Source organism: Rhipicephalus microplus, chromosome X (assembly GCF_043290135.1).
Source record: "Rhipicephalus microplus isolate Deutch F79 chromosome X, USDA_Rmic, whole genome shotgun sequence".
Taxonomy (NCBI): domain Eukaryota; kingdom Metazoa; phylum Arthropoda; class Arachnida; order Ixodida; family Ixodidae; genus Rhipicephalus; species Rhipicephalus microplus.
Window position 1 is genome coordinate 158,601,955 of NC_134710.1, and position 21,194 is coordinate 158,623,148.

Consider the following 21,194-nt stretch of genomic DNA (forward strand, 5'->3'; position numbering starts at 1 on the left):
TACGTGTCTGAGATCCACAGTGAACTCTGAAATAAAGCATAGTTGACGGATCTCCTGTGCAGTACAATTGCTGTGATTGCGATGGAAGGCAAACGTCAGGGGCTTGTGGTCTGTAACGACGTAAAAGTCCCGGCCCTCCAATAAATAATGTTTGATGGCGAGGTATACCGCGAGGAGTTCTCGGGCAAATGTACTGTATTTTGTCTCTGGTGGCTTCAGTTTTTGCAAGAAAAACCTAAGGGGCTGCCAACCGGATACGTGCTGCTCGAGAACAGCGCCAACTGCCACGCTTGATGCATCGGTGATGAGACGAATTGGGACATCAGGGACGGAATGTATGAGCATGGTAGTGTCTGCCAGAGCCTTCTTGGCAGTGCCGAAGGCAGATGCAGCGTCCTTGGGCCACTCCAGTGGCACAGCCGGGTCTTTCTTTTGAGCCAATAGGTCGGTCAAGGGCTTTAGGAATGTGGCGCACTTTGGAAGAAAGCGGCGATGGAAGTTTAGTAAGCCCAGAAATTCTCGGAGTCTCTTCAGTGAAGTCGGGGGTGGAAAGTCTTGAATAGCCTTCACTTTGCTGGCGAGTGGTTGGATATCCTTTGGAGTGACAAGGTGGCCTAGGAACTCTATTGTAGCGACGCCGAAGAGGCACTTATTGGCATTAATTACGAGGCCGTAATCATCCAGGCGGTAGAACAGGGTGCGCAGGTGGGCTTCATGCTCAAGGCCTGATGAGCTTGCTACAAGGAGGTCATCAAGGTAGGCAAATACGAAATCGAGACCTCGCGTGACCTCGTTGATAGTGCGCTGAAAGGTCTGTGCAGAGTTGCGCAATCCAAAAGGCATCCTCACATATTCAAACAGACCGAATGGGGTGGTGATGGCCATCTTCGGAATGTCGGCGGGTTCTACAGGAATCTGATAGTAAGCCTTCACTAAATCAATCTTAGAGAAGATTGTGCACCCAGCCAAATTTGATGTGAAATCCTGTATGTGAGAAAGTGGATAGCGGTCTGGTAAGGTGTGGGCATTGAGAGCACGGTAATCCCCACATGGTCTCCAGTCGCCAGGATCTTTCTTCGGCACCATGTGGAGTGGCGACGCCCAGTTGCTGGAGGAAGGCCGCACAATGCCGAGTTCAAGCATGTGCTTAAATTCACGGCGGGCAATGGCGAGGCGTTCTCCAGATAGTCGACGGGGTCGTGTAAAAACGGGAGGTCCAGTGGTCACAATGTGGTGAGTGATGGAATGCTTCACTGGTGACTCTCTGGAGTGCGGCTTCGTGATGCTGGGAAAGTCGTCGAGTATTTTTGGATACGTTGAAGCAGGTGTGAGAGCTCGCAGTCCCGTTGGCGAGGAAGTACAGAGTACACCGTTGATGGAGAGATGGGTGTTGAGATCAATGAGGCGATGAGCATGCATGTCCACAGCAAGGTTGAAAAAAACTGAGGAAGTCAGCTCCAAGAACAGCTTGCGAGACGTCAGCGAGGATGAAAATCCAGCGAAACGCACGGCGTAGTCCAAGGTCAAGCGTAAGAGAACGTTGGCCGTATGTGCGAATGGCGGAATTGTTGATCGTTTGGAGTGGGCAGGTCTGTTCGTTGCGATGGGGATCTGCACACGAGGCCGGGATGACACTAACATGGGCTCCTGTGTCGACTAGCAAGCAAGCGCCAGTGATCTTATCAGAAACATAGAAAAGGCGGCATGACTTTCGACCAGTACCACTTGCCGCCGTGAGTGGCCGGTCGTCGCATTTCCCGACCAGGAGCACGGGCGAGTGCACTTGCCAGCAGAGGCACCGAATCGGCGGTAGTACCAGCACACAGTCGAGGATAAAACGTGCCGCGGCGCGTCGAGTGGCCGAAGTTCCAGAGAACGTGGGGGCGTCGAGGAGCGACTGTGTAAGTGGAACCTGGATGACGGTCGACGATGCGCAGGTACAAAGTCATCGAGGCGCCTGACAAGGGCGTCCAAACGGTTCTCGATGCTCGCAAGCGCCGGGTCTGCAGCGGTGGCCGGTGGCAGTGTGGTAACAGCGTTGAGGCTATGTGCCCGCGAGTAGTCCGCCACTCGGTCAGCCATTTCAGCGAGTGTGTCTACTGGGACATCTCCTACAGCTACGAGGACCGGGACCATGCTCTGCGGTAAGCGCTGGAGGAACAACTCACGTAACAGGTTCTCCTCTTGAGGGGCGGAGGGGCCGCCAAGAAGCTGGCGCATGCCTCGCAGAAGCTGTGATGGACGACGGTCACCGAGCTCTGTAGCCGTGACGAGCTGTTGGAGTCTGCTGTGTTCGGACTCAGACTTGCGGGAAATGATAGCTGCCTTCAACGTGTCGTAGGGATGGCTCGGGTGCGGCGACGCTAAAATATCAGCTAAGTCGTCGGCTACGTCCGGAGGTAAGCAGGATACCAGATGCCAGTGCCTGGTCTGTTGGCTGGTGATTTGCCGTAGACGGAAGTGCGCCTCGACCTGCAGAAACCATGTGCTGAGGCTGTTGGGCCAAAATGGTGGCAGGTTGACATGTTGAATCGCAGCGACTGCAGCACCGCTAGGTCTGGCTTCTTCTTGGGCGTCAGGACCGGTAGGATTGGTGGCAGAACCGGCGGAATCCATGCGGGATGATCGGGGCTGTGTGTTCTTTATCGGGTCACCATTAACTGTCGGAGCTGACACGGGAAAGATCCAGCCCTGACAGCGTTCAGTTTTCGAACTGATTTTTTTTTTTTTTTTATCGCGCTGCACCCGCCGCGCGGCCCAAATGCCAACTTCTTCTTCCTTGACGAGCGGCGCATTGAGGCGCTACAGATGCATCCTGCAATATCATGTGTACATGCCCGGTGTGGTACACCGCTACTGGTGCTTTCGTACCGATCACATGTGAGATTCTTCTCCCCAACCCGCAGACACTTCCATGGTATCCGTTAAGACGCGCACGAACAAATGCGGCTCTGCCAAATGGACGATCATGACATAACGTCCAAAGATTGTCTAGTTAAACAGAAGGCTATCAAAGCCCATTGCCAACGCAAGCGCCGCCAGCGTTCAGTGACACAAAAAGAAAGGGATGCTGACATTCCGACTAGCAATCGGTTTGAACTGCTGTCCCCCTCCGAAGAGGACACACGAGCACTGGTAGAACCTGACAATGCTTGCTATGAGGCTCCCACGTACAGTGACGCCGTCAAGCGGGGCGAAAAACGTATTCAGCAGGCTGCGAGCACGCCTAAATTGAGTGTTACGAAGACAGATGATCAGGTGAAGCTTGACCAACAGACAGTGCAGCTCCAAATTGAAGTCAAGCGCCTCGCTCAACGCAGAACCTATCTCGCTCGACCAGCTGGATCAACTGCGATGCGCGGTACCCACGTGCCGTACGCTGCTTCTGTGCCTGAATCATCCTCCGCAAGCGTGTCAGCACCAGTCAAGATGGCTCCGGCAGAACTCCTCCACTTTGTTGCCCGGCAACTGCAAGAGCTGTTAAAGGTGTTGCTCGCCAACCTCCCACAGCAATGACCGCTCTTTCGAAAACAACACGCCACCACTATGTCCTGCAGTGGAATTGCCGGGGACTTGCAAATAAATTTGGTGAACTTCGCAATCGCCTTGCGCTGGGGAAGTTCCCCGCTTGGTGCCTGCTTCTACAGAAACGAATTCGCTACCAGGCATCCCTGGATTCACTGTGTATGCTTCCCCAACCATTCCTGATCGACGCTGCACCAATGCGTTGGGACCTCCAGGCAAGGCTGCAGTGTATGCTGTGACTACATATCCTCAAACGCAAATTCCCCTGCTGCCGTGGTGTAACCAGTGGCAAGAAGTGGTGGCAGTGCTCGTTAGACTTCCGCATACTGATGTGATTGTCGTTTCAGTTTACGTGTATCCGTAGTGTGGCAGTGCTCCTCATTTGCGTTTGGGGTGGCTGGCTCACCTACCCTCACCTGCCATGGGTGCCCAGTGCTAGTTGCGGGGAGACTTCAATGCACCTTATCAGTCGTGGGGCTACCCTTCTTCCGGTCGCTGTTGAACTTCGTGATAAACTCAACAAACTCAACCCTGCAGAGCGTCACTGCGAGAAGCGTCTCGCCCTGGAACGGTGGATGGACTGGTGTGCGTCACTCGTTCCAACGTCTTCATCCGCCTCAATATGGCGGATGAAGACAATGATATCAATGGGCGAACGTTCCGGAGCATCGAATTAGGCAATTGTACTCCGTACCCAGCGGTCAGTGCATGTCTGTCTGCTGGTTGCACTCCAAGCCAGTTCACTCCAGAAATAGTTAAGGCTTTCTTTCCAGCCTACAATCTGGCCCCATCACAATTCGACTGCCCGTGTAACCTGCCTCCGGAGGTTGGCGTGACTCCCAGTTCGTCAGACATCGAAGGCATGCAACCCCCGTACACGATAGTGGAGCTCCAGGCAGCAATTTACCAGGCAAAAGTACGCAAGGCACCAGGACCAGATGGGATTTCCTATGAAGTGTTTGAAAAAGATTGATGGTCCTGCACTGCAGTGGCTGCTGGACCCGCTTAACGCAGTCTGGACAACCGGAGAGCTGCCTGAATCGTGGAAGCATGCCGAAGTTGTGCAGATATCAAATCCGGGAAAGCACCTGAGCAACCACTCTAATCTTCGGCCAATTGCTATACCTTGTACGTAGTGGAAGCTTCTTGAACGCATGTTGGTGTCGAGCATCTCCTGGTGGCTGGAAAAGTTCCCCTGGTACCATCCAGCCCAGATTGATTTTCGGCCGCATTTGGGCATGGAAGATGGCCTAGATCATTTGACGTCCATGGTGCTTGTGGGAAGATGGTCAAGTAGCATTCGAACCCTTCTCGCCATGGACGGTCATAAGGCCTTCGACAACGTCAGCCACTCTGCGATCATTCGCATAATGCAAAGGCTTGAGGTTCCGCCTCGCGTCTGCGAATTTGTGGTGTCCTTTCTGGCACACCGTACCCTCCGCATCTGAGTAGGCGAGGAACGAACAGGGCACTTTGTAATTAAGCGGGGTGTAACGCAGGGCTCAGTGCTGGCCCCGATACTTTTAAATCTTGCCCTGCTGCCCTTCGCGTGGTAACTAGCACGCATTCCAGATGCCTTCTTTCTCCTGTATGTAGATGATTTGACTGTGTCAACACTACATCCAGAACTGCAATGCCGGTGAGAGGCACTCCAGAGTGCTCTGGACAAGGCGTCGGACTGGTGCGCGCGCATAGGACTGACACTATTCGACACGAAGACTGCATTCATGTCTATCACCAACAGACGAGGTCGCCGCCACTTCCTGCAGACTCCAATTTGTTTGAGCCTAAATGGCCAATCCCTCACCCCTGTATGCACAATCCGCGTGCTCGAAGTCGACCTGGATGCATCTGGCTCTGCGAATGTGTGGGTTCGCTCTGCTCGACGGAAGAGTGCTAATACCCTCCATCTCATTCATCACATCTCTCAAAAGACCGGAGGTGCCTGTTCTCGAATGGCCCGTGTTTTGGTGCGATCAATCGTACAACCTGGGCTTGTTTATCAAGCTCAGTTTCAACAACTGACATTGAGAGATTGGGACTTGTTCGAAACCACCAACCGAGATTCCATGGGGCGATTACATGCTTTCCTTGTATAACACTCCAGGCGGAAGGCGGAAACGCAGCTCAACACCAACAACGAAATTGTACACCAGTGACGAGTCGCTCGCTACCTAAAAAGTCAAACTGTTCCTGCGGTGGCGGCTCTAGCTCACTACTATATACGCACCCCTGGCATAAGTTCCACCATGGCTCAAAACACAGGCCAGCAATAACCGATCACTGACCCGCCTGTGACAATACAGCCGACAAGTGACGCAGGAGGGCGTCGTCACTATCATTGACAACTTACTAGCGGTACACATAGATGCAGCTATTGATAACTGCGTTCTGCACACCAGTCTCGTATGCCCCGCGCTGCCTGAAAATCGACATACATATTCTTACATAACAGAGGCACCGTTCCCATCAGTATTAGCGGAGCTCACTGCAATACGGGACGGGTTAACAGTTATGATATCCAAAATAGATTCTTTGTCACGCGATAAATTGCTTGTGTACACGGACTCCATGCAGGCAGTTCGAGAGCAGCGAAATGTGACCGGCTTCCTTGCTATCCTCCGATATACACCGACTGATTCACTCATGTGCCTGTCTTGTCCCCGTATTGTGGACCCGCCGGTCTGCACTGGCTCAATTAGAAGCAGATGCCACTTGCCATCCAGCGGCTGTTCAACACACGCTGCCTCTACTTCGTTAGTCCCTGAAGGACAGCTTGCTTGTGCACAAAAAAACCCTCCAGCGCTCCATGCGTGCACTCATTCCTCCGTGTGGATCAGACCTTCCCAGTGGTCTAACTCGCCGAGATGAGGTTGCGCTCAGGAAGATTCGTGTGGACGCCCCGTTGACTCCTGCAATCCGGGCTAAGTGGACATCTGGTGCACAGCCTCCCCCAACGACATGTCCATTCTACGTTGCCCCAGCCACAGAGGCAACGCTCGATCAACTATTGGGAACCTGTCGGGGCCTTCACCGGGCTTGCACTCGCCACCTACGCGGCCTTCACCACCATCCCGGCCGACCACCTGACTTGAAGCGCTGGGCACACGGTCTACTGCATCAACCACTCTTGGCCTTCATACAGGAAACAGAACTTTTCCTTTTTACTTAACTGTTGCCGTAGGGCACAGTGGCACCAATAAAAAAAAAGAGCGGTACTTAAAAAACTTTCACAAACTACACTCAAACAACATTCCAGGAAGTTTTGAAGGCAACCACGTGACCAAAAATTTTTTCTCTCCCAAACATTCTAACAGTTCGCTATTTTCAATGCAGTAAATGAGTACGATTATTTTTAACACATTTGAGATGGTCGCCAAAATAGCTGGGACATTTGGTGTTGAATGACCCTAATTATTGTGAGGTCCTGCATCCCAAAACCATAATATGATTATGAGGGATGCCGTAGAAGAGGGCTTCGAAAATTTTGATCACCTGCGGTTTTTTAACATGCTTGTAAAGCCAAGTAAATGAGCCTCAAGCATTTTCGCCTCCTCCGAAAATGCAGCTACCATGGCTGGGGACAGGAACAGAATGCAAAAATGGTCATATACACTGTGCATACATAATAAACCTCAGCGAGTCAAAACATCAATTTCCCCGTATTATGGTGGACAGAGGAGTAGGTGAAGGGGTACAATTTCAATCCACAAGAGCTGATGATCTATCTATATAGTGAAATTTTTAAAACAACTTGAATGCCAACCAAGACTTTACTTCTACATGCAGATATACATGTCTAAAGATTTTTGAATACGGAATAAAAATTTTGCATAGGCAAAGATTAAAAAAAAAATTGGACCATCTCCCGCTAAAGGGAACCATGTGTAGATGCAAAGCAGCGGGCGCTAACGCTTACACTGGTGGCGACGCTGACGCTGGTGCTCATCAAGCGAAAGCTAAGTAGACAGGCCCTTGACTGAATTCGAAATGCGCGATCCAGTGCTCACTGATACGGGGTGACCAGTGAACAGTTGTGCAGAGTGAGCAGTCAGTTTTTTACTAGCAGACGACTTTGCGAGGCAAGAGAGGGGGAGGGGAGGGACAGTTTTGCTGGTGTCACACATGGTGAGTGGTGACAGGCTAGAGAGAGAGTGACATCAACACGCGCACACTGCAAGAGAAGGCGTGACCTACTTGGCATCGCCCGAACACCTGCGGCCAGGGGAGCGCTGTGCGGATAGAGGGACAGCGTTACACAGGCCATTCCTTAAAGTAACGTCCGGCGGTTCTTTTTTTCAATGAATCAAACAGAAATGAACCAGCATTTTATTACGCCTCTTGATGCATGGAAGGTTCTTAATTTAATGCAGCTAGTTTGACTACTAGTGATTAAATTGTAGGCTGTAACTCTGACGTTATCGGGATCATTTTGAGAATGCCCTACTGCGACGCATTTGTTCTCGTGCATTTACTTTAATTTCTCTGTAAGTAGGGCACTGCTGTTGATAATACTGTCGTTTTAGACTTAGTCATGCTCTCACATAAATTGTTATTGGACTTTAGTGTCCCTTCAAGAGACATTACTCCATAAAAATGTACATATAGGCTTGCGTTATTTATATGAATTAAAGTGGTGCGGCCTTTGCGCGACGTAATGATCCCATACTCGTTAGCGCATCTTGAGCAACTTTTCAGTGTGCTCATGCAACCGTGCATGCCTATTCCAGGCTGCTAGGAATTTGGAGCTACATAGTTTATTTCAACCTACACTTTCGTTTCAAGTAGCACTGCCACTCGGCGCGGCCATGCATATGCGTATAGTCTCTTTCAGTAGTTCCGTGCAGCACTGTGGAAGCTGCAGTCCTTTTCGACCAATCAAGATGGCATTCACATCTAATTGTATTCTCCTTTGCCCTATCGTCCCCAAGCGACAAGCCTTGCCAGTGGTGAGCTTCTTGCTTCATGCTCAGTGTTTTTAGTGCTAAATGTGCAGATGTCATCTGTACAGTTGGCAGGCATGGTTCTAGCAGTCCATAGAGCCCATCAGTTTGCCCGGTGTTTGAAAAAGCACAGCATAAAATCAAATGTGTCCTCCCACCAGTGTCTGGACAAATTGTATGCTGGCTATCAAGGATTAGACAAAACCAACAAATGCGTAACGCATTCCCTCCGAGATTCGGCAAGCGCCCATTGCCACACGCCGTACGAAACTGGTTATTTGAGTGTGGCTCTCCAAAACTTCCTTATCAGCATGAATAATGTGTTTTTGAAGCTCAAGGACATAAATCTAAAGCAAATGAGAGCGCCAGTTCTGCGCTTACATGCTACATAGCGCAGAGCGGCCACTTGATAGATTCGAGGCAAGCGACAGATGCTTCCAGCAGTGCAGCCATGTTTTTCAAACCCAATGCTGTTTCCTCCACCGTACTGTGAAGGCTGTGGTTGTACTGACAACACATAAAATTTTAGGCAATGTCATAGCAATAGTTCGTATTTCATAGATGAAGACTTATGCATATGAGGCACAGATGCATTATTTCTTCTGCCGTTTGCATAATATAACACGAACAAGTAGGAACTAATACTTTAGTACCATATACAGCCTCAAATAATGTTTTATATGAAAAATGGGGTGATATTCATGGGCAGATCACAGTTACAAAAGGCAGAGAAGCCTTCAAGTGAAAATTTTCTGGCGTAATTGCTTGTAAAGGTCATGAGGACACACAAAGGGTTCTGAACATGAGAACTACATCTCAGTTCACAAGAATTTGCTCTCTAAGATCGTGTAGCCTTGGCTCTGCTGCACGAAGTTCATGAAGCGGAGTATAGTGACATTTTCGATGACTCTGCTTGGCTTGCGTATCCAGAGATAATGACGTTTATGTAATTTATCTTTATGTCAACGACACTTGGTTAGGTAAACATCCTAACTTTTGTAACTGAAGCAATGATTTATGTAAGAGTCCAAGAGATTCACCAAGAGTCATGAAAAGCAATCATGGCATCAGCCTGTTGTGTTAGCAATAAAGGAGCCCCGCAACAATTTCTCAGCATGGCCAGAAAATGCTGTTGATTGATAGTTGAGGCTCGAAAAATGAGCCAAGCATTATAGCACACCACATGGCCTGGAATTTACAAATCGTCCTCGAGGTCATCTAGAAGTCAATCCTTCTTCTTTCAAGAAATGATGCCATATACCCAAATAACTGCATTATATATACTAAAATTCAGGGCCATTGCCTGATCTGAGCATCGTGTGCTGCATAGTTACTGTGATCACAGTGGGATGCCCTCATGTGCCTGCGCTTGCACTTGCGATCACACTGAAATTAAGCCGCGTGTTTGATAGCAAACAAAAACAGGTGCTTGAGGTCATGACGACTGCAGAATGTAACTTCTTTCTCCAGCGCCGTCCCTACCTGCTTAGCTTCTAGCGCGCTCATCAGCCCAGGAGAAAAGAGAGGAAGCAAATACAGTGTGCAACAAGTCTCTGCAACTTTCTTCATGCTTAACGAATTCTAAATTTTTACTGTGGTCAATTCATAAGGCAATAAACTCCTTTAATGAAGCCATGCAATAATTACTTGGACAAGTGTTGCAGGACTCTTCTGAAGAATCTTGTACAAGCTCATTGGAAAGCAGGTGTCGATTAGCAACTCGAGACACCACTGGCAGCCTCCTAATAGGTTCATATTGCAGAACGCCTTGGAAAAGCAGTATGGCCAGGTTTTTCTTCCGAGTCTTTCCTCTTTAACTGTGTTTCTGAGTAAACCAGATGGCTCTCTTTTAAAGGTTCACGCTAACTTCATGTGGCTGTTTAGTGGAAAAGATTAGGCTTGAGCAAATATTTGAACACTTCGAATATATGAATGAATATCAGGGTATTCAAATTCACTTCGACTTGAATTTATACTATATTAAATTTTGAAGTCTTCGAAATTGATGCCTACTGATTCGGTTGTAACCCCCTGTAAAGAGGGTTTCACTGTGGTAAAGAGGTGCCATACCGTGAATACAGCTATAAATAAAACCTGCACTGCCACGAAGCCTCACTTTAAGGTTAAATGAACACATTACCCTCACATAAATTCATCAATTTTCAACTTTTAAAAGCTTGTTATGCCAACTTATATGCTTTAAATATAGCACATTAAAAAAATATTACACAGGTTAGTTGGGTCATGACAGATATGATAATTTTTCTTTATAATATGTGATCATTACTCTAATTCGATTATAACTTATTCAAACAAAATCACTATTCACTTCAAATTCGTAAAATTTGCTATTTGCACATGCCTAGAAAAGGTGACTAGATGAAGTGGTTAGGCTTCATCTTAAAAACAATGCAAAAAAAACAAAGATGAAGGAAGACAACATTTACTTTGGAATTGAAATCATCTTAATCAGATGCCTTTTCAAGCATCTAATCTACTGCGTGAAGCCCACACAGATTTCTATCTCAATCCAACCTTTCCTTTCACAGTTCCTACGAGCTTCAGTTCTCTTCACAAAGGAAATGAAACTAGTGACTGAGATGCCAACCTTCAACTTCAATCACTGCTGAAGAAAGTGAAACAAAAGAAACCACGCAATCGCCAATGAAAGTGAACATAATATGTACACTTCCTTTAGCAATATATTGGCTTCTTGTGAATTAAACAACCTAGCTAAAATGCACTTATAATAAATATTTTGACAAAAATCTGTCTGGCTGGGTAGAAAATTAGGAAGTCGAAGTGGCTCTAGCCAGAGTTTTAAAAGAGCCCGACGTTTCCGGATTGAAACAGAAAGGAACCTAGGAAGGATGCCCTTGATAGTCCACAAGTGTTGAAGGTTGGGCGAGGTGATTAGTCGTATTTGAACTGGTATAGCACATTGCGGTAAAGAAATGGCCGAGCGGACCTACATGAGTGAACAGTGTGCTTTGTCCTCTCGCGCTGGTTTGCTGGGCCATTTTTTTTTTTACAGCAATGCGCTATAACAGTTCAAGCTCTTGATAGAGTCTTGGCACATTCAGCATACATATGCAATTGTTAACCACTCGCTAGCAACATTGCCCCCCTTCATGGCCTCTGAAACTTGAGGGAAAGGGAACGCAAGAAGTGTGGGTAGAGGACAAGATGCGGTGATGCTTCTATGACCAACACAGTCACCCCCTGAGAAAGGGACTGAAGAGGTCCCGATATGTTGGGCTCTCTTTAAACTGTGGCTGGAGCCATTTTATCTTCCTTTTCATAATAAAACGTTAAAACCCTAACCGAGCATAGCTGCCACACACTAATGACACTAATGAGAACATAAACAAAACAAAGTCCTTACCATGTCTGATACACTTGCACTCCTTAGTTGCTGCTTTTGCTCAAGGGAGTACAATTTAAGGAGGCTGTCTGAAATTAATTTGAAAAAAAAAATGCCATAATGGTTTACATAAAGAGTAAAAAGTATCCGAGAACCAAGGTCATTATCAATCATATCCACCACAACACTCTACCAAGATAGGGTCAATATCAATGAGAACTAACAGACAACACTGCCAAGGAAAGTGTAGAAGATGTGATTAGTAGGCAATATAACATGAATGCGAAGAAAAGTGGACAGAAAAATATTTTGCCGTAGGCAAGGACCGAACCTGCGATATTCGATTAATGCATCCGATGCTCAACCAACTGAGCTAGGTACCTTGGTCGCCACCCCCCCATTTGCTTTATGGGGTATATATGTGCATTAAACGTGGGCGCGTCAGTCAGCACCACCATTACCCATGATGGCATGACGTAGCATGTGATCTTATCATGAGCTGGCAGCTGACCAGTAATCCCTCGCATACTACATAAAAGCTTGAAGTCTGCCAGAATAAGACCCTCAATATGAATGAAGGAAAGGGGTGGAGTTTTAAGGACTAGTTTTTTTGCGAGGGAGAGAAAAGACTTTATTGAACACAATGGGCCGGCAATTCGGTCTCGGTGGCTTTAGGTGGCGGCTCGTAGTCCCTGGACTCAAGCGGCATCCTCGGCCTGCCGGACGGCCCAGAGTGGGTCGTTCAGCTCTGGGCTTTGGAGGGCCGCCTCCTAGCGGTGGTGACGCCGACAAAGACGGTTTCCCGCAGCCAGGGCGGCGGCAGGAACGAGTGAGCTCGAGGCTCCCTGTGATTTGGTATTGACGGCCGCTATAAGCGCAACGCGATTGGTGGCGTTTTCATGACTGTCATCACCGGCACATTCCCAGAGCATGTGGCTCAGCGTTGCTCTGTGCCCGCATGCTTTACACATATCGGTGGGGTACAGGTTCGGGTAGAGGTGGCGTAGAACGACCGGGCTAGGATAGGAATGGGTTTGGAGTAAGCAAAAGCTTACGGCATCGCGCTTGTTTAATTTCTCGTGCTGTGGTGGGAACCTATGCCTTTCGAGCCCATAATGTTTGGTGATGTCATGGAACATTTTAAGACGATCACTCCATGACCATTCTGAATCTTGTTGCTGCGTGCCTATCAAATTGTTTTGATCCAGCAGATGCATCGCCCAGCTCTCGGAGTCAGAGGCGGCGGCCACGTAGTGGACCACGGCTCGGCGAGTGATATCTCGAGCCGAGGCGTGGGCCACCTCGTTTCCCGTGAGCAAAATGCTGGTGTGTGCCGGGGTCAATAGGAAGAAAACCGTTGGAATTTGGGGTTGTGAAACAATATTAATGTGAACTAACAGCAACACTGCCAAGAAAAGTGTTGAGGATGTGATTAGTAATAAATGTAATGTCAATGTGAAGAAAAGTGAACAAAACGATAATTTGCCGTGGGCAGGGCCTGAACTAGCGATATTTAAATAACGCATCCGACTCATTCACAGTGAGGGTCTCGTTCCAGCAGACTTCATGCTTTCAGGTAGTATGCAAGGAATCACTAGTCAGGGGCAGTTTGTTAAAGGGACACTAAAGAGAAAAAAAGATTTTTTGCATATTAAAGTACAATTCTGCAATCTTCTTACCCCGAGACGACGCTTGGTAAGCAAGCAAATGCGCGAGAAGAAAATGGGGACGGAGACACCACCCTGAGATTTCCACACCAAACACCCTGATGTAGAAGATTTTGACGATGTCTACTAAATCTTACATAGTTCCTAACCGGTAAAAATGAAGTATGTTGTCGTCTGTGGCGACCATAGGCCTAACATACAAAATTTCAGGAAATTTCATCAAGCCAACTTCACAAAAAGAGAAAATGTACAGTTTAAAATCAGTGACGCCATGCCTAAAGATTTCCATGCAAAATTTAAAAATGAAACTTCAACCTTGATTTTTCTCCCTTAATGAACTTATGATGGTGAAACTTAAGGCATTAGAGTTCTCTGAGTACAGTTTATCAATCTAAACCAAGTCATTGTTTCACTTTTATGTCACTTCAACTAAAACTTGAGTGAAAAAAAATGGCGCTGTCAAAAATAAACCACAATTAGGAAAATAAATGTAACTGTGCACTACATAAAAGCTAAGCACCAAACAAAGTGATCCTGTAAAAAAAAAAAAACACGTCCAGAATTGCTGTACAATGAAAACATTGTGTTATGACAACTAAAATCACAGACAAATCTAAAATAAGTACAAGTGAATATAACTGGGGCTCATTCTCAAAGCTTACAACAAAACGACATGCTGGAATTTGTGAACATTGAGTAAATTTAGCAGTATGAACAATTCGAATTTGGGGAAGTACACGTTGAGCGTATGGCAAACAGAACATTCTTCTGTTTGTCCGATTTTGTGCAGCAGGCATTTCAGACTTGTGCAAAACAGTGTGTGGCAAAGAGTCTTCATTTTCATTGAGCACAAGGTAGAAATGAGGTAAGAACTTCAAAGACTATTCGGTAAAAGAATGAACAGAGTGCTTTCAGAGCCGCCCACATCCTATACACTATAAATTTTGACTACATCGTGATGAACGACTATGTTACCAGCTGGTTCATTGACATTAATTGAGAAGCTTCAGCATTATAAAGCATGCATATTGAAACAAAGATGTCACACCTCAAGCATGGCTGAAATGTCGAAGGCACAAGGGCCTTATGCACTGTATTTGAAATCAGTTTCATGAAGGTAATCCTGAGTAGCTATAAAACATATTTAGTTAGCTGTGGTTAGAAAATACATTGACCAATTGTTCTTTTACATGCACCAAAAATACACAGGCATTTTTGCATATCATCATCATCATGCAGCCACCGTAGTCGGGAATCATATGGCTAAGTCAGAAGCTACATGTTTACCTGAACTGCTAAGCCATCACAGTAAGCTAATCTCGCTTGAATGAAGCAAGAATTCCTGATGGATAAATATATAGTCATTTTAATTCATTAAAAATTATTTACGAAGAAATATTGTGCTCAATAGGAGAGGCTCTAACGACAATCAACACAGCTAATAACTCCAGTGATGCATTTTGTGTATTACTTGTGAATAATAAGGTTTGTTTCAATGGCAGAATTCACCGTGCAAATAATAGCTCTTGTGTTACATATACAAGTGCCCCAGCTATTTTGAATCAGAGTTTAAAAATAACCCAATGCACCCTATGATGATGCGACCAGATGTATGTTGCTTATTACTGCATGGAGTAAGCGACTTTTTTGTTTCCCCATTAATTTCCTAATTAAGCATGGTTAATTACCATAGCTTTGAAGTAAAAAAGCTAGTCAAAAAATCCTATATTCCAAAATTGGTAGTCATTCCAATCAAATGTTACTAAATGATGCATTTCAGCAAGTTGTTGCCTGGTATAAAGATTGGCAAATGTCGGTTAATTTCGAGAAAACTGTTATTATGTACATTACTAACAAAAAAGACAAGCTAAGTTTCAATTACTCGGCTAACAATATTTCTTCTCTGAGGTAACAAAATATAAGTACCTTGGCCTGTACATAAACACTCTAAAATGGAATCAACACATCGAAAAAAGTGACCGCTAATGCCTACTGTAGATTGTTATTTCTCAGGAGGGCACTCAAACTCTTAACACCTTTTGTTCACTTGTTAGCACACAAAACACTTATACTTACAGTACTTGATTATGCCGCAATTATTTGGAACCCCTTTACTGAAAATAACATAAAAAACTTGAACGGGTGCAACAGAACGCAGTTTGCTTCATCTACAATAACTACTCCTGTACCTCTGCAACAGAACCCCTAAAACAAGGCAATTTGACCGCACTTCCGGAACGCAATTGTGTCTCTCAATTAAATCCTTATTTCAGCTTATAAATAAACATTATAATAATATTTCTGACATTATTACTTTTTCTTCTGGGTATGCGACTAGACAAAGGCATCACCTAACAATCACTCCATTTCCTGTGAAAAATAATTGTTCCAAATATTGTTTTTTTCCAAGGACTGTGACTGAATGGAATAACCTGACTATCACTCAAGTTGCTCAACGCTCACTGTCTTCATTTGCTATAAATACCTCTTAATAACTTTCATATCTGCAACATGATCTCGTTCAAATATGTATTTTTTGCCATTTTTGTGTAGTTGATGTTTCGTATGCGTGCTTTGTATTTATCTGTATTGTATTTTTTTGGAAGCAATGTTTGCTACTCTTTGTTGTTTTGCTGCCTAAATTTTTTTTACCATGACGATGTATTTCCACCCTGCTAAAATTCCCCATTTAGATTGCAGTATCTGTAAAATCAAATAATTACTACCTGCAATAGTAGTCAACATGCATTTCATTACATCTTCATAGAGTGCATCAGCATATTTTTAAACACTGGCTAAAGATAGCTGATAATTTGATATTCATAAGTGGAGTTTAACATCCCAAAACCGCCATATGATTATGAGAGACGCCGTAGCGGAGGGCTCCAGAAATTTCGATCACCTGGGGTTCGTTAACGTGCACCCAAATGCGAGCACATGAGCCTACAGCATGACTAGAGATAGCTGGGCACCCCATATATGAAACACCACTGAACCACACAGATAAATAATGGAACTAACTACAGTGACATGGCCTGTTCCTATAAAAATTGCCATATGAGTTGACAGTTATGCATGTACAGTGGCCGAACTACATGTTATGTGAGCCCAAGTGACACTGGCAGCCTGTTCAAACCACCCGAAAAATCATAGCACATCCACGAAGTGAATGATGATGAGTGGGGCAAAGTGTCCATCAGACCGTCCGCGCTTTCGTCCGTTTGTTCATTCTTGCTTCCATCCGTGCATCCATCAGTCCGTTCGTGCATCCATCCGTTTGTCCGTGGGCCGTCCGTGTATCTATTCGTGCGTGCATCTGTCAGGTTATGCATTCGTCTGTGTGTGTGTGTGTGTCCGTTCTTTCATCCATCTGTCTATGCATCTGTGCATCTGTCTGTGCGTCCATCCGTCCATCCATGTGTCTGTCCCTGCGTTCATCCTTCCATCTGAGCATGCATCCGTCCGTGCATCTGATTTACGATCTGCTGATAAAACTCTCCGAAGCTTCGTCCCACTCATCATTATTCACTCCGTGGATATGCTGTGAGTTGGTTACTACATACATGCACACATACAGGTGACGACCGATTCACGCCTTGAAGGGGCCCAGCGACCCTTTGGGACAGCCTTATTTAGCACCAGAACGCGTTTAGCGATGATCACCGAGACAAATGCGACAAAAATAGTCAAAATTGGTACACGGAAAGTGAAGATATGAGTCCTCAAGGTTCAATACTCAAGCAGACGACGACAAAAAACGTAATTTTTCGCATTTAACTCACCTGCTGACGCCAAAGACAGCTACAAATCACAGCGCGCATCTCATAAAAACATTCCAGAAATGTCACCTCTTGGTGGCCTTCAAAGAATGCGTCACTACCACTCTTTTTGACGGCGTCATTAGCATGGTTTTTCTGAACCACGTGCGTCTGGTAGCAGACGCTCCCATGGTCACACTGTATAAGATGCACACATACACTTCTCGGCTTGCATGCAAGACTCGTTGTATGGCAACGTTGGCCCCCACCGCCTGTCACATTTTTGGCTCGCTAAGAATGCGTCATGCGTTTCCAATTTTAGTTGGTGGCATACCATAGCCTCATCCGCAGGCTAAGTGTTGTGTTCATTATTCTGAAAATACATAATTGAGAAACAGAATTGATTTCTTTCTGAAAAAGTGAAAAAGAGTTCTTGCTGTTTTTAGCATTCGCTCGTATGGCCTAGCTACCACCATATAAATATTGCATGCTATTTAACGCATCAAACCTATCAAAAGCGAACGGTGTTTGTCGTCACGTCACGACATGATGTCACTTCCCATAACAAAAATAGCCGATGTGTGTTGCTGCAGTCTGAAATCAAGGTAGCTTGTCCCGTAGATTAAAAATTTAACAGCGTCGATTTTGGCGTTGCCATGTGCGCAAAGATATCTTTGCGTTCCACAGCATCAGAAGAACCAATAAAAAATACATGCTCAAATAGTGTCGCAGGGCCCCTTTAAGGAGCTTTGTCCCTAAAATGTTCTTCACAACTGTCCATCTGTGATATAGAGCAGTATTACAGTCACGAGCCCCCTCAGCATAGTGAATGCCCACTACGATGCATGTTTATAATGTAAACACTAATTTCTGGGGTTTGTAGTGCCAAAACCACTACTATAGTTCAAGCACTGCATAGCATACAGATTCAACACATATTTCCTTTTTGATGTTTTCTGTTAGAGAATAAACACTGTCAAGCAATATTAAAGCTAAGAAAAGGTCTAGAAAGTCGTCTAGTCTATTACTGTATGTACCAAAACAAGGATGGAAATGCCACTGGACTATGATAGGAAGTAAAAGCCATTGACAGGAAATGATAGGTATACCGTATATGTCGCACTTATTGTCCCAAAACTACCGTAAGATTATGAGACGCCATAGTGGAGGGCTCCGCAAATTTCGACCACCTGGGGTTCTTTAATGTGCACCCAAATCTGAGCACACGGGTCTACAGCGTTTTCGCCTCCATAGAAAATTCAGCTGCCACAGCCGGGTTAGATCCCGCCACATGCGGGCCAGCAGCCAAGTACCTTAGCCACTAAAAGAGGTATGCTGCGTGGTATTCACAAATGCCTTTAAATGAAGTACGATCTAGAATATAACAAAAATGTTAGCCTTTGGTGCATGTGAACACACAAATTAAGGAACATTTCTAGTGAAATAAAAACAATGAATGTCACTGGAGCAAGCATTTACGTAAGGAAAATTAGTATTCAGGGCAGCACCTGCTTTTTTTCTACGCGGCATATTTATCTATGCCTAACTACCTCTTTCTGAACATACATAGGGGTGATTATTTTTTTTTTTTTTTATCTCCAATTGAGAGAAGAGGGGGCTAAGCTAGGCACACAAAATGCTGCCAAGGGATGCAGTTGCTGCCGTAACAAAAACAATTCATTTGCCGAAACTCTGGCCCTAGCAACATTTTTTTCAATGACTTCATCAGTTAAAGCTACCATTTTTTTTTCTGAACTACTGTCTCGTACGGAGTTAAGTAAGACACCTTACAAATTTTTAAGAGCCCTCCAACTCTTTTTTAGCCCTTACTATTTTTTTTTTTTCATTTGTGGATGAAATAGATTGAAAGAGAGAGATGTAAATGCAGCAAGAGCAACAGCAATAAGAGCACACAGATCAAATTTATTCAGCTTAGAAAATTCAAAACTGTATTCAGGTTCCTGTTATAACCACATCGCTTTGGAATTGACTAAATTATACACAAAAAAATAAGAAAAAAAATAGTACCCGTTTTTGATGCCAGCCATGATTATATTCAAGAATATTTAAACCCAGAGGTCTAATACATGTAAGCCTACAGGCCACATACAGCCCATGGTCCTTTTTCTAGTGGCCTGGCCCAAAGATAACAGCCTTCATCGAATATATTTTTTTCCTGTGACCTTGTTACTGAAGCTTTCAACATTGCTCCATAGCACTAGCACTCTTTTCTTGCCTGTTGCGATGATTAATGGTTTGTTCTGATGTGCTAAACAGGCATGACTGGTCTGAAGCATTTCTTTTAAGAGGCACCCCATGCTGTCACCATGTCCTCGTAACATAGCTGTGGAGCAAAAGCTATATAATTCAGAATAGGCGTCCCAATATTAGTCACTCTAGAGTTTGGCAAAGATATGCATTTAGAATCATGATGCCAAAATCCCCTTCATAAAAAAAACTCAAAGAATAGATACTGGAAAGGCCTCCCGTCAAATGGCTACGCTAGCCGACATTTTGCTCCAACCTTCCACCACCTCCACCCGACCTAAGCTGCTTCTTCTTCACCCTTGCGCGTCTAAATTTTGGGATTGCTGTCTGCTAATTGAGACGAGTTGTTTGAAGAAATAACATGCTAGTGATTTGTGTCGCCATTTCCAACATAAATAGTTCTGACAAGCATCACTATACATTGAAGAGATTGGTAGCAATGTAGTGATTACTTTACATGATTAATATATCAAATATATTAATATTAGTGCTTTCACTTATGCTGAGAGTATCATCAGCAATTTCACTATAGAGCTCACCGATAAAAAAAACAGATGCCTGGAAAGTGCTAAAAGGTCCCTTTTATACCCTGCTGATCATCCAATCCCCTTCTGATCACTTCAGGCGTCAACCAAGGCTTTGTTTTAGGAGTACTTCTTTTCCATATATATATATTAATGATTTACCACAGCATTTGCTTCGTCCTATTCATTACTTGCTGATGATTGTGCAACTTATCATCTTGTAACTAACACTTCAACACTTTCATTTGCTTGGCCTATTCATATGTTTGCTGATGATTGTGTAATTTATCATTTTGTAACTAACGTTTCAACATTTTAGACCAAGAATTTCTGCAAAACAACCTTGATAATGTACATTAGTGGTGCAGTCATTGAGAAATTGCTCTAATCCCCCCAAAGTGTAAATTTGTTTCAGCTTCCCAAGGACGCAACCTATGTCTTTCCACTTACACAATCGCAAGTATCCCCACTGAATCAGTACTAATGTAGAAGTATTTAGGCGTAACTCTATCACAAGACCTCTCCTGGATTGTGCATGCCACTAACGTCATTTCATCAGCAAACAAGACCTTAAGATTCATGAAATGCCACCTCCGTCATGTGCCTCAACAGGCCAAACTTCTCCAAGCAAATGATTTATCAGACTACAATTAGAATATGCCCCTGCCATCTGGAACCCTCACAGAGCATACATGATGATGATGTGTGGTGTTTTATGGTGCAAGGACCATTTCATGGCCAAAGAGCACCAGGTCATGAGACAAGTGATGCAAACAATGATTATGATAGATGGCTATATAAGGGCCTTAAAATTCCTCATGCTAACGTGAGTAAAAACGTAGAGGTATTAAAATCTTCACAATGACGTGAAATATGCACAGTGAGAGTGAACGGCGAAACATCCTGAGAATCAGACAATGATGGGGATGTAGCCATCATAGCAGCGTTCTCTCTTTAGAGGTTGATTGATTGATATGTGGGGTTTAACGTCCCAAAACCACTATATGATTATGAGAGACGCCGTAGTGGAGGGCTCTCTTTAGAGGTTGTGCTCCAGAGCATTTCGGTATATGACATTAAAAGTATGCACGTCTCTTAAAAATTCCAGCAATGATTTATGCCTTAAAAAGGGTTCTCTACCCATG

The 21,194-nt window shown here is 45.0% G+C and overlaps 1 protein-coding gene across 3 annotated transcripts in view; it reads right to left on the reverse strand.

Annotated features, from left to right (window-relative positions):
* LOC119177060 (protein FAN) overlaps positions 1–21,194 on the reverse strand; it is a 181,793-nt gene that overhangs the window by 55,381 nt on the left and 105,218 nt on the right. For all 3 annotated transcript variants that reach the window (XM_075878063.1, XM_037428427.2, XM_037428428.2), the window contains exon 24: positions 11,854–11,921. In XM_075878063.1, the coding sequence (XP_075734178.1) occupies positions 11,854–11,921 (68 nt within the window). The remainder of the gene's footprint in view (positions 1–11,853; positions 11,922–21,194) is intronic.